This window comes from Austrofundulus limnaeus, unplaced genomic scaffold (assembly GCF_001266775.1).
Source record: "Austrofundulus limnaeus strain Quisiro unplaced genomic scaffold, Austrofundulus_limnaeus-1.0 Scaffold238, whole genome shotgun sequence".
In the NCBI taxonomy this organism is placed as follows: domain Eukaryota; kingdom Metazoa; phylum Chordata; class Actinopteri; order Cyprinodontiformes; family Rivulidae; genus Austrofundulus; species Austrofundulus limnaeus.
In genome coordinates, this window is record NW_013952640.1 from 65,063 (window position 1) to 81,472 (window position 16,410).

Sequence of the window (16,410 nt, forward strand, 5' to 3'; positions counted from 1 at the left end):
TGGGGTGTGTGGGGAGTGGTGTGGGGAGGTGTGCTCTGTGATGAGGAAGCTCGGCTTAAAGACACAACACAGGGGCGTTTCTGGTCCCCAAAGGCGTTTCTGGTCCCCACCTGTTGTTTTGCTCCTCAGCATGGCTTCCTAAAAATGCTGCAGGATTTCTCAAACATGCATGAATGAGTCAAAGCAAGGCTTTGTGCGTGTTTTTTATGAGAGTATAGCATTATAACATGATATAAAACTCTAAAAAGTTGATTTTACATGATATTGCCCCTTTAACTGATGGCAGAGTGAAAGACGCAGCAGGAAACGGGCAGAGATGTTTTTAAGTCTCCTCTACCCAATTAAATGTGTGCAGACAACAGAGAGAGGTGCTCATTTCCTACAGCTATATAAACAACCCACTGTGGAGAAGCTTCACTGAGGAGAAAATTGAACTGCTACGCTTCTGTGTTGACAAACACACAACTCCTTACAAGGTCCTGTAGATAAGTAGGTTGTCCTTCGGTTGCAGGGTTGGGGGTTTGCACCTATGCAAGTGTGGACAACTCTTAAAACAAAACTCAAATGCATATTCTAAGAGTGTAAATGCAGAATCAGCACTATTGTTCCCTGTTCATAGTTTCTTCCATATGTTTTTCCATATTCTTTGTGCTATTTTCAATATTTAAATATCTAAACATCAAGCTCAATCAGGAATAATGTGCTATGTTTGTTTTTTGTAACATACAGTATTTCCCATAAAATCTCTTCATTTTTTTAAAAACATTGTTCCCTTTCAAATCTGTTTCAGTCATTTTCTCAATTGTTCTCTTTTTATGCTTCATTTAGCATTTAGCTTGTGTTTTGATCATTTTAGTTTTTAGCTGCTGCTCTTAGAATTTAGCTACTCTTCTGCTGGTTTTAGCTTTTAGGCGCAAATTAGCTGGTTTTACTGCCACTATTTTGCTTGTTTCCTCCCTCCTTCCTGTTGCAGGTCGCGCAGAGAGAAGGTTTAACAACCGTAGCTTTTTTCACACCCGTGTTTTCGGAGGAAAAAATATGTTTTTTATGTATTGTTACCCACAGAGATGAAAAAAATATGTGGAAGTTCGTTCAGTCATAAATCCATCTTGCTAATGTTGGCTTCTGCTCTGATGAAGATGATGATGAAGATGAGAGAGGAGCAGCAGCGGGTCAGAAGCTCATTGTATGGCAGGCCGATCTCTCATTTATTTGGCTTCACCACACTTATATTCCAGTTATCTGAAATTGTTTTATGACTAAATTAGACATATTAGTTATTTAGGATAAAATAATAAAATGTTTTCTTTTATTATTTTGTTTTATTTACCTTTTTTAATATGGAGAGCTTTCCAGCTTGAGATTGTTTGTTGAAGTTGATTTTTGAAAATAAGGTGCAGCTATGATAAAAAGTTTTTTTCTTCACTCTACACCCTTTTACTTCAGGGTATGATTTACTTTTTTTTGTTTTTTTTAATGCTGTACATGGATGGTTTTGTTTTTATGAATGAAAGAAAGAAACAAATAGACATCTCTTAATATATTTTGACAATTCAAAATATCTATTTAAGATACATCTAATTATATTCTGACTTGTATAAATAACATTAGATTTATCATCATGTTGTATGGAGACTCCAGTTCAAGATATCTTAAATCACCTTTGGATATGAGATTCACTAAATAAGATTTAATTAATGCAAATTTCAGACTTTTTCATGTTCTGTAAATTGTATTTAAAACAAAGCTGCTGCTGCTGATCATTCTGTTCTCATAAAACCCACCTCCAAGGCCAATACTCTAAGGGAAACACTTTTTTGAAGATGTTCTTGATAATACAATTGACTGTTAGTAACTCAGTCTAAAGTGTTTGCATCTGTTTTATCAGATGTCATTTTTTATATACCTCTGCATAACCATGTTAATATTTTTGTAGTACAAAGTACAGTACACGTTTTTCTTATTTTATCATAATTTGAACATTTTTGTTTCGGGCAGGTAACTTTTCATGTCGGGCAGGTAAAAAAATAAAATCTTGTCGAACCCTGTTTTAGCTACTTTTTGATGGTTGTACAATTTAGCTATTGTTCTGTTAGTGTTAACTTTTAAGTAGAAATTTTCTAAATTTAACTTATAACTACTTATTTTCATTAATTTTAGCCAGTTGTTACTGTACTTTCATTATTTTGTTGGTTTTAACTTTTAGCTATCGTTCTGATTATGTTAGCTGTTAGTTACTGTTCTGCTTGTTTTAGCTGGAGTTCCAATTGCTTTATCTTTTGCTCTTCTTGTTTTATTTTATTTGAACAACTCATTTTCACCTTATTGAATAAATTTCAGCAGTAATTGTACACTCACACTATTTATTTTTCAAAAGAAATTTAAAATGTTCCAGTTACTTCTTTTGCATGACTGATGATTTCTCACGAACTGATTTTTATTTATGGCTCTCTAAACATTTTTGAAGTCACACAGCAAAATACATATACTACTATAAGATACTACTGTGTCAGTTTATAGCACTTAAAAGATTTGACAATTTTTACCAGATGGCAAAATTCTGATTTACTAGAAGGGTTAATATATTATAAATTAGAAATTTTCAAACAAATATATAATAAATCAAATATATATAATTTAAATACTGTAGAAAGGTTATTACACTTTTTCATGCTACATAAGTTTTGCTTGTGTTGTTAGGTATTTTACTGTAATTGTTATCTCTGTATTTTAGCTCCTTTATTTTTATTCATTTTACTTTTTACTGTTAAAATTAAGACTTTGATCTTTGAAGTGGTTAATATTTGCCAAAAATAATTCTTAAGCCTGTACAGTAGCTCAATAAAGTAATCACATATTTTTTTCTCCAGTACTTTTTGGCATAACAACAACAACAACAACAACAACAACAACAACAACAACAACAACAACAACAATTCACAAATGGTCCTTTAAACCAACAGAATCATAATTTGGACTTACATTAATGAGTAGTTTCTTTTCCTCCTCTTTCTCGTGGTGGGCCTCCTCCCTCATGGTGCGGTGCTTGTCCTCTAACTCCTCCAGCGCTCTGACCTGCGCCTCCTTATAGCGAAGCGTCTCCTCCTCGTAGTGAGCTCTCAGCCTAGAGAGTTCCTTCTCATAGCCCTGGTGCTCCTCGCGTAGAGACTAAAGCACAAAAAAAATACAAAATCTTTAGGCTTCGACTGGCGTCTCCTTTGGTGCTGCTGCAGAGGAGGGAAGCCTTACCTGCTCCAGCTTGACCACTTGCTGTTTGTGCTGTTCGTTGGCGGCCTGGCTTTGGTTGAGCAGAGACTCCCTACCCTCCTCTAGTCTACTGATCTTCTCCTTGAGGCGACTCTGCTCCTGGTCCAGGTTCCTGATGGTCGCCTCATGAGCCATCTGAGTGGCCTGCAAGGAACCGATCTGACCTGAAAACAGTCCAGCACGTCAAACAGGCTCCACAGTCAAGTTACCGCATCAGCTGAAGGTATTTAGACACTATTTCAAATCATCCCACTTGCAATATTTAAAAACTGATGGAGCTTTGTGGTGCTTTTGAGAAGTCCACTATAAGAGTCTATGAGTCCCTGTGTGGGATGGCATTAAAATAGGGACATTTTCTTCAGATGATATTCTTAGTTTCATAGAAATTTCCTGTATTATGTGTGGATTTAGTCTAATATACACAATTTGGTCAATTTATTCATCCAGACTACAGGTTATTGCATTTAAGGGTAGCACCTCCTCTGTCCTGTGCAGGGTCTATGGCTGCATGACCTGGGGACACCTGTTCTTATGAATGGGAGTTCTGAACTGTAATTTCCCTTTGGGATCTTGATTGATTTATTGATTTATTGATCGATTGATTGATTGATTGATTGATTCACTCATTCATTCGTTCAATGTGACTTCAGTATGAGGACGAGCATCAATCAATGTTGCGTTCCAGGTCTTAAAGGATCAGCACAGCCTCCCTGAAGAAGTTTACAGGTTTACTTCAGGTTGTTGGGAAAAAGGCTCCAACCAATTGTCAAACCTCAGATTCAGGAGGAACAGTGGACCAGATCTTTACCCCTATGGGATTGAAAAAAGTGTTGTGGGAGTTTGACTCTCCAGTCTATGTGTGTGTTATGGATCTGGAGAAGACTTATGACCTTTTTCCTGAGTGGTTCTATGGGGGGTGCATCCAGGAGCTCATCGTCTCTGCTTTTTGCAGATGATGTGGTTCTGCTGGTGTCTTCAGGCTATGACCTTTAACGGGCACTGGAGTGGTTTGCAGCTGAGTGGTGAAGCAGCTGGGATGAAGTCAGTTCCTCTAAATAATGTTAAACTCTGAAAGAACAGAGGAAACTGTTCTCTCTTTCCCAGGGCTGGAAGAAAAGAATGATATAATTTGTTGTTCTTCCAGCCCTGGTTTGGGAGTTCTTGCAGCTTCATCAACACTTCATCTGAGCAAAACTTATTTCTCCTGTGGTGTCCAACAACTTTGATGTAATTTGGTCAGAAAGAAAAGTGGAAATATTGACATTCTTGCTTTTCTGCAGGTATGAAGTGGTGTGACTTCATAGGAGTTCTGCACTTGAGTTTCTAGTGAAGTATAAAATGTCCTGGCCAGAACCAACATTGTACTTGTTCTTGCCACCTGAAGTAAACACACAGCCTACTTCATTTTAGAGTATGCAACAAGCTTCAGTTTGGAGATGGTAAATTGGAGAAGGAGATGGATTGTCTGTAGTAATGAGGGCATTGCTTTGATTTGTCGTAGAGAAGAAGGAGCCAAAACAAAAGACAAAGCTTGATTTACTGGTCCTTCTTTGTTCTAACCCTTACCTATGGTCAAGAGGCATGGCTCATGCCCAAAACAAGATGCCAGACACAAACGACTGAAATCAGCTTATTCCGTAGGGTGGCTGAGCTCAGCCTTAGAGATCCTGTGAGAGGCTCTGTCTTTCATGGGGAGCTATGAGTAGAGCTGCTACTTCATTGCACTGAAAAAAAAAGTCAGGTGAGGTGGCTGAGGCATCTGATTAGGAGGCTTCCAAGGCAAACCTTTGGAGGGTTTTCAGGTATGCCCCACTGAGAGGAGACCCCAGGGCAGACCAACGACTCGCTGGAAGGATTTTATATCCTCTGAAGTCTGGGAACACCTCCCCAGCAGGAGCTGGAAACATGTCACTGAGAAAAGGCATGTCTGGGTTTTCCTCCATATTAAGTGGGGGAAAAAAATACGGAAAGATTAATCTCTCTTTGAGGTTTTGTGCCTGTTCTGATCTGATAACATGTTGTTGCCACATAAAGAGCACTCTGAGAATTATGTGTAAAAATCAGATGTGTCAGCACGTCAGCACAAAGAACGACCGTTAAAAATAACCTCCAGAGACACAACTTACTTGCTTTGTGGAGAATTTCAGTGGCCTGCTGCTGAACTCGCTCCCTGCTGCTCTCGAGTTCATATTCTGTGTCCTTTAGCTGCATCACCCAGATTTCTCCGTCCTGGATAGCTTCCTCCAGCTGCTTGTGCAGGTTCTGTAACAGAAATGCACATACACGACACACGTGTTCCTGATTCTACATTCTGTATTTTAACAGATCTCCCTGGAGTTCTGTCAGAGCACACTACATTACCTTTCCCACCACTCTGAAACTCTTGAAAACGATCTTACCCTGAGGCTTCTGCTTTTGTCTTTATTCTCAGAAAGTCTTTTTCATTTGATTTAACCCACTTCCTACACAACTGGAACTAAAGAATCATCTTTGATTTGCACTTTTTCCAAGGAAATTTTAAAATAAAAACGTGAAAATAAAAGTCATAATAGCAATATTTTCATCTCTTTTCCAACAAATCGGACCTAAAAACGTTCAGTGACTCAGAAAAAATGCACATTCATGTCTATGTGTTCATGCACTCATCCATCCATGCATCCAGTTCTAAACAGGACACCTTAATGGTTCCTTCAGCGTTGGCCAGTGATGTCTGCAGTCTGTTGGTCTTGTCTCGATTCTCGCGGGCCTCCTCCTGAGCCTTCTGAAGCTCACTCCTCAGCTTTGACAGAGAACGCTGCAACGCCGCTTCCTGAGCCTGGAACTCCTTACGGAGCTCAACCTTAACGTGAGCAGAAACAGAAGAAGACCTCAACAGACCGTGACTGCCGTGACCAATAAACCGAAAAGAACTTGATGATTTGTACCATTTGGACAATAAAGTTGTAGAACAGCCCACGGATATTTGTTGCTGCTGGGTGAAGTTTTCATCACCAACTACCAAAGGCAAAAGGACGATGTTGTTGCCCACATCTGTGTATAATCTTTATTCTGCTCTGTTAGCAAAATATCTTATATCCTACTGAACGACTTTTAATAAAACTGAAATAACTGATGACATTGGAAATTAGCTGGATGTTAAAATGTAATGTTATGCATGTAACTACTGTTCCCTGAAGGAAAGGAACGAGGTACAACACATCATGTATGAGAACCCACGCCCCTGCGTGTCCTGGCTGAAGCCACCTCTAATCACGCCTTTAGGCAGGTGACGTGATGACGACAGATGTCAGGCTCCGCCTGCACATATAAATACTGTTGCATCACAGTCACTCCTTAGTTCGGTAACTGCTCTTCACCGAGCCCAGCTGTGCAGCGGGGCCACCATGTGTTGTACCTCGTTCCTTTCCTTCAGGGAACAGTAGTTATATGCATAACATTACGTTCCCTTTCAGTCAATTCACTCGGTACAACATCATGTATGGGACATATATAAAGACCCCGCAGAGCAGCACCAAACTTGGGTCATAWTAACATGCTAGTGCAGCACATCAGACCCAGCAGAGAGCACAGAGTGAGCCACCGAGGGGGCTGTCACATCTAAGCGATAAAACTAAACAAATGTGTGCAGTCAAGACCAGCTGGCCGCAGCACAGATGTCACTCACAGGTARCCCTTTAAATAGGGCCCAGGATGCTGCTACACCCCTGGTGGAGTGAGCTCTCACACCAGATGGGACTGGGAGAACCCTGCTGCTGTAAGCTAACGAGATAGCCTCCACAATCCAGTGGGAGAGTCTCTGTCTGGACAGAGCCCTGACCCTGAGTGGGTTAGCAACACACACAAACAGCTGATCACATGACCTCACCTCCTGTGTGCGGTCAATGTAAATACGCAGTGCACGTAGAGGACACAAAGAATGTAACCTCCTCTGTTCCTCAGATGCAAAAGGGGGAGGATAAAAACTAGAAAGCTCAATAGACATGGAGCTGTAATTAGAAGGTATCACCTTAGGGAGATATGCTGAGTTTGGATGCAGAACCACCTTGGAGCCATCAGGTGAAAACTGAATACAGGAGGGATTRACAGACAGAGCATGGAGATCCCCGACCRGTTTAACAGTTGTTWGTGCDAYAAGCAACACAACTTTATATGAAAGYAACTTCAAATCCACAGACTCCAAGGGCTCAAAAGGGGGGTCACAGAGAGCCTTGAGCACCACAGTAAGATCCCAGGTAGGGATACTGGTTTTAATAAGAGGCTGCAGCCTACGGACCCCCTTCAGAAAATGCACTACTAGAGGATGAGCACCTGGCGTAACTCCATCAAAACCCACATGGCAAGCAGAGATAGCTGCCAAGTAGACTTTAATTGTGGAAAAAGCCAGTCCTTTATCCAACAGCTCCTGAAGGAATGTTAAAACATCCACCATGGAGCACTGAAACGGGACAATGTGCCTGACCTCACACCACTGCTCGAAAGCGTGCCACTTGTAGGTATATAAACCTCTAGTGGAGGGCGCTCTCGCATTCTGGATAGTTGCCACCACTGCCGGGGGAAGGCCCCTGGCTAGCAAGCAGGACCTTTCAGCAGGTAGGCGTGCAGCCTCCACAACTCTGGGTGTGGGTGAAATATCCCCCCTCACCCCCACCCGCCTGAGAGAAGAGATCTTGGCGAAGAGGAAGTTACCAGGGCTGAGCTGCCAGCAGGCTGATTATCTCAGCGTACCAAGACTTTGCTGGCCAATGGGGCGCCACCAGAATCAGAGACAGACCCTGTCTGCGTACCCTCTCTAGTACAGGCAGTATCTCCACTGGGGGAAATGCATACAGCAGTACATTGGGCCACAGGTGGGCTAGAGCGTCCACCCCCAGTAGGGCGTTCTGATCCGTTATGGAAAAGAACAGAGGGCAGTGGGTGTTGGCCCCTGTGGCAAAGAGATCCACTGCTGACCTGCCAAACATGGACCAAATTTGGTCCACCACTGAGGGGTGCAGCCTCCACTCCCTCACCATAGGCCCGACCCTGGAGAGTAGATCTGGGCCCAGATTCAGTCTCCCAGGAACGTGAGTGGCTCTGATAGACAGGAAATGCACGCTGCACCACTGCAAGAGAGTGTGAGACAGTTCCAACAGGGGAAGAGACCGTGTTCCCCCCTGTCTGTTTATGTATGACACTACGGTCGTGTTGTCTGCTCTGATCAGAACATGTTGGTTCTTCAGAACTGTATAAAATGTTTCAGTGTTAACAGAACCGCTAACAATTCCAGGCAGTTTATGTGGAGCCTGTACTGCTTCAGAGTCCAAACCCCCCTCACTGCTGCACCATCGCATAGAGCCCCCCACCCCACCAGGGAGGCGTCTGTGGATACCACTTTGCGAAAGGACACTCTCCCTATTTGTGAGCCTCGGCATAGCAGTCCGGGTTCCCTCCAAGGACTGAGAGCCTTCATACATGAGGCAGTTATCGTTAGCTTTCTGTGGCGGTGACGTAATGCACACAGCCGGTGAGAGCGGGACCAGTGCTGAAACCGGTGCATTTTTAGCACGCCGAGTGGTACTACTGCGATCATAGAAGCCATGATGCCTAACAGTTGCAGAATGGTCTGAAAATGCAGTTTGCGTCCCAGTTGATACTGAGCGAGGCAGCGGTGAAACGCAGCTACTCTGTTTTCTGAGAGACGCGCTCTGCCCGACAGGGAGCATATTTCTAAACCGAGGAAAGAAAACTGCTGACTCGGAGTCAATAAGCTTTTCTGAAAATTTACAGAAAAACCCAGAGCCTGAATGTGCGACAYYARCTGAGACAGATGCTCTGTAGCCTGCTCCTTGGAGCTGGCTATCAGAGCCCAGTCGTCCAGGTACGCTAACAGGCGAACTCCTTTCTCCCTGAGAGGAGATAGCGCCACTTCGACACATTTTAAAAAGGTGAGGGGTGCCAGTGACAGACCGAATGGCAGCACCAGGTATTCGTAGGCTACACCTTCGAACGCAAACCTCAGAAATTTCCTGTGGTCCGGGTGAATCGCTACATGGAAGTAAGCGTCTGTTAAATCGATGGTGGCAAACCAGTCGCCCGGGCTGATCGAATGCAGAAGCGGCCTGAGTGTTAGCATTTTGAACCTGTATGTTCGTAGAAACTTGTTTAACACTCTCAGGTCTAGAATCGGACGGAGGCCACCGTCTTCTTTTCGGAACGACAAAATAACGGCTGTACCAACCTTTGTTTATGTCCGAAGAGGGGACCACAAGTATGGCTCCTTTCGCCAGTAGCGTGTTTATTTCCTCTCTCAAAACCACGGCTGCTTTGTTTCCAACAACAGTGTTTAACACGGTGTTGAAACGGGGCGGCCGTATGCAGAACTGTAGTCGGTAACCCATTGCGACAGTTCTCTCTACCCAAGGGGATGGTGCGCATGCGCGCCAGAGAGAGAGTCGCGTTGCTAGGCGACCGACTTGTGTTAGCGAAGTCCTGCTGCCCTCTGTCGCATGAGAGAGGTGCAGCATTATATGACTGTCGCTCACAACTTTTCAGATTTTTTTGATTTTTTGTGTGTGAAGTGTTTCCTTTATTGACAAATTCAACAAGTTTACACAACCATTTTGTACATTTACATTCTGAACATTTAGCGCACCCAAACTGGGGGCTTTTGGTACAAACAGTGTGTGTGTGGGGTGGGACTGGTGCTTGAGAGACTGTGTTATAGAAACGCAGCGCCTCTTGGGGCTGCTTTCCTGAACAGTACAAACAAAATGCCTCTTGGGTGGCAGCCGAAAACTGGCGAACATGTCTCCCTGGTCCCAAAGTCCCTACAGTGACAGTTCCACATTTAGGAGGACTGTGTCTTCTTCCTCCGAGGCATCACGCCTTTCTGAAGACCCAGAGGGGGGGCCCTTGCTCCAAGCCGACTGGCGGGGGGGTTGGCCGTGGTTATGAGGCTGRGGTGGCTGGGTGCCTAGGCTCCCAGGCAGCACCGTTCTCTTCACCGGAGGCGGCTGTTCGGCCGGCTTCTGTGTGCTGGTCTTGGGTCTCGAGACCCGTCTGGGGATAATGCAGCGCAGAGCTTCTGCCTGCTTCTTCCTCAGCTCAAACTTTGCCGGAATAACGTCGAGAGACTGACCGAATAACCCAGCCGCCATAACTGGTTCATCCAGATATGTGGCCCGGTCTCTGTCGGGGACATCAGAGAGTGTCAACCACAAATGTCTCTGAGCCACCACGGTTGAAGCCATCCCTCTGCCCAGGGAGAGCGCTACGCCGCGGGACGCACAGAGGATGTAGTCCGCGGTGAGTCTGATCTCATTTAAGAGAGGCAGCAGAGGACTCTCGGCCGGTACCTGGGCTCTGAGCTCCGCCAGAGCCATAGCCTGGTAAGTCTGGAGCATGCTGATGGAGCTCAGGCCGCGAGCGGTGGTGGCCTGAGCCTTGTAGATTTTTTCAAGCTGCGCAGCAGAAAATCTACACGGCTTGGAAGGGAGCGTGGTGGGTCCGCTCACACCCATGGTTGTGAGACAGGGCCAAATACGCTGCCAGGGACGGCTCCATGGGAGATATGTTCACCAGTCCAGCTTTTTCAGCTCCTTCCAAATCCAAATACTGTACGGTCCATAACCGGGCACGATGACGTGGGTGGACAGAGGTTTGGTCCAGCAGGACGTCAGCTCCAAGACGAAGTCTGGGAACATGGGAAGACGGTTTTTCACCGTGGTCGGTTCGGTAGGGAGAAAAAATCCAGCAAACGAGACGGTTTTTGTGCAGGAGGGCGAGCAGGCCATTCCACCTCCAGTTTCTAAGCCGCGCGACGACACAAAGAGAGAAAAAACGTGTCCTCCTGGTTTGCCCCCGCAGTAGCGGGGGCTTCTGGACTTGGACCGGGTTCATCGTCGTCTTCCGACAGACCATGCACATCCAGGCTGATATCCAGCACGTCCTCGCCTCCGTGGTGGAGGTCCAGATTAAACTGGGAGGCCTCCTCCTCTTTGTTGGCTATCCCCTCCATTTATTCCACTTGGTCTGCCCAGCTGGAAGCAGGGACTTCGACCGAGGGCTCCTCCTCGTCAGACTCGGACGGAACCGGGTTACTAGACTCTGAGAGGAAAGGGTCCTGCCTCGCGACTGTAGCCTCGCCCAGCACTTTCTCCAAGAACTTAACCCGTCTCTCCAGGGTTGAGCGTTGAAGCAGGCGGCAAGACGCACATGCTTCGGGCTCCGTCAACACCCTACTAGCGTGGACGATCCCCAAACAGACCAGGCAAGCCTCATGCTGGTCCTTTTCGTGAAGCGAGAAGCCGTACCGCTGGGGACAGGGGCGAACTGAAGACTTCTGCTTCTTCTTGAGTAATTTTGTGCTCATCCCGAACCACAAAACTCTTTCTTTCGTCGAGGTAAGAAAGGTTTCTAAAAGTTACTGCTCTGCGGGCAGACACAGTTACCAGTAGGCAGCTGCAGCTGACACCAACAAAAGCCGTTAAACTAAATCCGAGAACCTTCGAACAAACAAAGCTAATTAGCAGCAGCTAACTAGCTAGGTTGGAAGAGGTGGGTGTTCTTGCGAGGTGAAGAGCAATAGAACTAAGGAGTGACTGTGATGGCGACAGTATATATATGTGCAGGTGGAGCCTGACATCTGTCGTCATCACGTCACCTGCCTAAAGGCYTGATTAGAGGTGGCTTCAGCCAGGACGCACAGGGGCGTGGTTTCCCATACATGATGTGTTGTACCGAGTGAATTGACTGAAAGGGAACTATAACTATATATCGCAATAAACACGTGAGCAATATAAACAGAAAATATGTCGGATAAAATTATCATTTCACTGAACACCAATCCAGAAATGCACAGCATTTTTAAACAACAGAAAAACAAATTTAAAAATTATGGGGGATGTAGGCAGAGGAGAGGGTTTAGCCACTCCCCCTATCACGGCCCAGCTAAGCAAGGTTGGTGGCATCAACTAACTCACACACTCTGCTTAAAAATACAGAATGACATGGCGTGAAAAGAAGTGCAACAGTTCTAGAGGAAATTGTGGATAGAAGAGGAAAGTTCACATCACCAATTTGACAGAATTAATCAGACTTTTTTTCTCCTGGTCCTTATTTCAAAGAGGTAAGACAAAAAATAACTAACTCTAACTAGGTCTATTTTACTGTTGTTCAGCTAAAATTTGGTGTTCTAGTAGTTTAGATGCATACTCAAAATATACTGCAAGCTCTAACTGATCACATCAGATCTGTTCTTACAACTCTGGCATAACTGTTGGAGTCAATTTTAATCATCTGTTAGCAAAGTACCTTATCAACCACTGCAACTAACATTTGGATTGAGCTAAATTCAAGATGGCTGCTACAGCTCAATGCTCTTAGTAAACATAAAAATGGCTATTGCATTCCTAGTTTTACAGATTTTGAGCTAAGATTTGGTGAGCTACTTAGCAGTGTGTTCTTACTTCAGTCCTCTTCCAGGCAAGCAGGTTCTCAGTGGTGAGTTGATGTGTTCTCCTCATGGCCTCCAGCTCCCTCTCATAATATTCCTGAGCCTTGGCCAGCTTGGCCTCGTACTCCTCCACCAAACGGACCTTATCCTTTGTTAGCTCCTCCACCCTCTCCATCAGTGACTCTACCTGCACAGAGATGGATCAATGTGCAGCAAATTCTAGGCTTGAGCATTGGAGTTTTCATAACAAATGGCATTCAGACGATTGTTTAAAATAATCTATTTTGAATATTCTGTGCCTGTGTACTATTTAATTTTTAAATGTTTTATTTTTAAGTTAATCTTTTTAAGGATATGTTTTATTTTTGATGGGTAATAATTGGGTTAATAAAATAAGATGACTCACAAAATGACCAGTTTCTTTAGTGCTGATAAATCAACACCAGCATCAGTAAAACAATTTTATTTTTTGGATTTACTGTGATCTTTTAACAAAATTGTGTCTTCATAACGGCTAAATAACCATCCTGTTTCCCATGTCCGTAGCCCACCTCTTGTCTATGAAGCTCGGCCAGTTTCTCCTGGTCTTCAGCGGAGGTGGCGCTGTGGTTCTGCTGGTTGTTGCGGAGCTCCTCCACCTCCTGCCGGTGAGTGGCCCTCATCTCATCCAGCGCCCGCCGTTTGTCTGCCTCAAACTGGGCCTGAGCCTGGCTGAACGTTCGCAGCTTCTCCTCAAAATCCCGACGCATCTCTTCCACCTATTGAAACCACGAAACATTACCTGCTTTCTTTGGGTGGGTTTATGAGCTTCTGCAAAAACATATTCTCCAATCCACAACCTTTAAAATCTAAAGAAGCACAAAACGTTTGGCTCTAAACACTTCCATGATCTTAATATAACACACATGTATGTTTGTTTGATCCATAGAATAACTTGCAACCACGTCGGGGTCACCAAAACTGTAAGAAAATTCGTATTCAATAAACTGAAGTCGATATTAAAACCACCACTGTTAAATAAAATGATTTGTAGAAGGAATCAAACCATACAACACCAGAATTCTGGATCTGAGTGAGGTTTAAAGTCACTGGAGCTGACAGGAAACCACACTGGCGAAAAACCAGGAAGTTCATCAATTTATACAAGATTCTTCAATGCCTGCGTTCGCCCCCTACTGACCTAAATGAATCACAGGCATTCAGACAAAATTCTCATCTAATGTTCTCATAACGTTTAATTATGTGTTGTCACAGATATTTCGGACATGTAACTAATCTATTATCAATCAAAACATAATAGATTAAACACTGTCAACATTATAAAAAGGAAAACCTAAAAATATAGTGTTGTGCTTTTAACATCAGTACTAACCTCTAATAACTACTATATAAATTTCTTCTCTGTGAAATTTCAGAAAATGAAAATTGCTTTGAAGTGTCAGGATATTTAAATAACTTTAAACTATTAGCTTGTCCCGGTAATGATGTCCTTACGGAAGAAATAAAATATTCATTATTCATTATTCACTTCTAACCAAGTTTCCTGTTTCATCAGAAGGTTTTAAACGGTTGAAAATACAGTATGTAAAAATAAGGCATGTGATTTTTTGTGAAGACAGCACACTTGTTCAGGTTCATGAAAAAAAGGAGTGAAAAAAAGGACAAAATTTATATATACAAAATAATAATTTGATTTAATTGAATAATTTGCTAAAATATCTTCAGCTTTGAATAATAATCTAATTAATGCTTCCCATCACCAAATGTAAAGGAGTCTTGAGGGACAAAAAAAAGGCAAGATTATTTGCAATTTTAGGGAAGGTGTGTGCAGGAGATGAAGAAGCCATTTGACTATAAGGGGACAGCTGTGCAACCCATCATATCAAACTGTGGATTAAAAAGGACCTATTACGCAAAATTCACTTTTTACATGTTATTATACTGGGTCTGTACTGCTTCTAGAAACAATCCAAGTGCCAAAGACAATACTCCCAGCCATTTTTTTTGGCAATTTTTAAATGTTTTTTAAGTGTCAGAAAATGAGCTGTTACAAAAACCTGTGGATTGTTACGTCACAATCTGGCTAACCTAGCAACGCCTAAAACGAGACCAACCCCTCACCTGGTAACCCAAGCATAGACTCCACCCACTTCAGAAAGACCACGTCACAGAGAATAGAGATGAGTGGCCTAATTTTATTTTTATTTATGATCGCAATGCCCCTGCAACATTGCCAAAGAAATTTGTAGTTTGCACAAATAATTTCACCATGGACCAATTAAAACAACAACACAGCAGGATTTACTCAAGGACTTTCAACTGAAGGAAACTTGATGATGGTGATATAAGTGATGTCTCATGTGTTTAGTGTTGCTGTTCGGTATGAATATGATTTGTCATTTTGCAAAAACTAATGCTGAACAATAGGTTACGGCTGTGATCGACAACAGAGGAGGCGAGCACCTTTGGAGACCATGCTGCCTTGAGATTCTGGTGTCAGGAGCCTCCAGGCTGCAGCCCCTCTGTTCGTCTTTCCCCCTCCACAACGCCAGCCTCAGGAAGCGGTGACGGACATGCGTTGGCCTCCCCAAGCACCAGTCTGTCGCTACCAAACACTTGCCCAGGGTGACTGCACGGCACGCGGCCTGTCGTCAACTGATCCAGCGGGGTGAAATTGCGCTGGAGGCGGCTGTAGCCAGGAGCCTCCAGGCTGTAGCCAGCAGCTGGTGTGACCACAATTATTTTATGAAGCCAGAGGAAGACACAAAGAATAAATTGTGCCAGGTTGGATAGAGGAGGTAGGTAGCGATGTTATAGCTTCAGTAGATACTGTTGTCACAATCTCCAGTCCTGGGGTCAGATTTATAAAACTGGCGTACGRACAATTTGAGCCCAGAAACTTGCGTACGCCACTTTTTACGCTACGGTTGTGATTTATAAAATCCAAACTTGATGTGAAAATGTGCGGTGCCTCACGCCAGCTCTGATCCATGCATACGCTCGTTTTGGAGACGTGAAACTGTGACACAGATGGTGAAGTGAGGAATTAGAGCCACACTGTGTAATGATCACTGTCAGATATTTAATTTACCTTCAGAATCTGACTTAGATTTTTATTCAACTTTATCATCAGCTTTTTTAACAGTAATATTTATGCTTCTGCTGCTGAGCCATGAGGACCTTTGAAATAAATGCAACTTAAATCTTAAATAAAAGTTCCCGTGCGCAACTCCCTTCATCTCCTTCCTCCTCAGACGACCCTGACCCACACAGACCCCTCCCTGACCCACACAGACCCCTCCCTGACCCACAGACCCCTCCCTGACCCACAGACCCCTCCCTGACCCACAGACCCCTCCCTGACCCACAGACCCCTCCCTGACCCACAGAACTCTCCCCGACAAGAACAGCAGAACAGCAAATGTCACGCTTTGGATACACGCGCAGGGCGCATCCACCTCGTCAGTGTGAATGTTATAAAACTTCACGTTTAAAGTCCGTATTTGTCGCGCGCGCGGGGCGGGGGTGTCTGCTGCGGATAACAGAGCAGGCAGGAGGGGGAGAGGATGAGGAGAAGAGTGGTGGACTTATTTCTAATTTTATCTGACTTATTTAATTTTATTGTTTTTATCGTCCTTCAGGCTCTGATGGAAAATTAATTTGAAGCTGAGTATTTTTTTTATGAAAAAATCGTTAGATTACTGTAAAGC

The 16,410-nt window shown here is 43.9% G+C and overlaps 1 protein-coding gene across 5 annotated transcripts in view; it reads right to left on the bottom strand.

Annotated features, from left to right (window-relative positions):
• fam184aa (family with sequence similarity 184 member Aa) overlaps positions 1-16,410 on the bottom strand; it is a gene marked incomplete at both ends in the record, with an annotated part of 81,365 nt that overhangs the window by 39,924 nt on the left and 25,031 nt on the right. For all 5 annotated transcript variants that reach the window (XM_014020023.1, XM_014020022.1, XM_014020021.1 and 2 more), the window contains 6 exon segments: positions 2,983-3,168; positions 3,250-3,431; positions 5,394-5,529; positions 5,945-6,106; positions 12,714-12,887; positions 13,252-13,458. In XM_014020023.1, coding sequence (XP_013875477.1) covers positions 2,983-3,168; positions 3,250-3,431; positions 5,394-5,529; positions 5,945-6,106; positions 12,714-12,887; positions 13,252-13,458 — 1,047 coding nt within the window.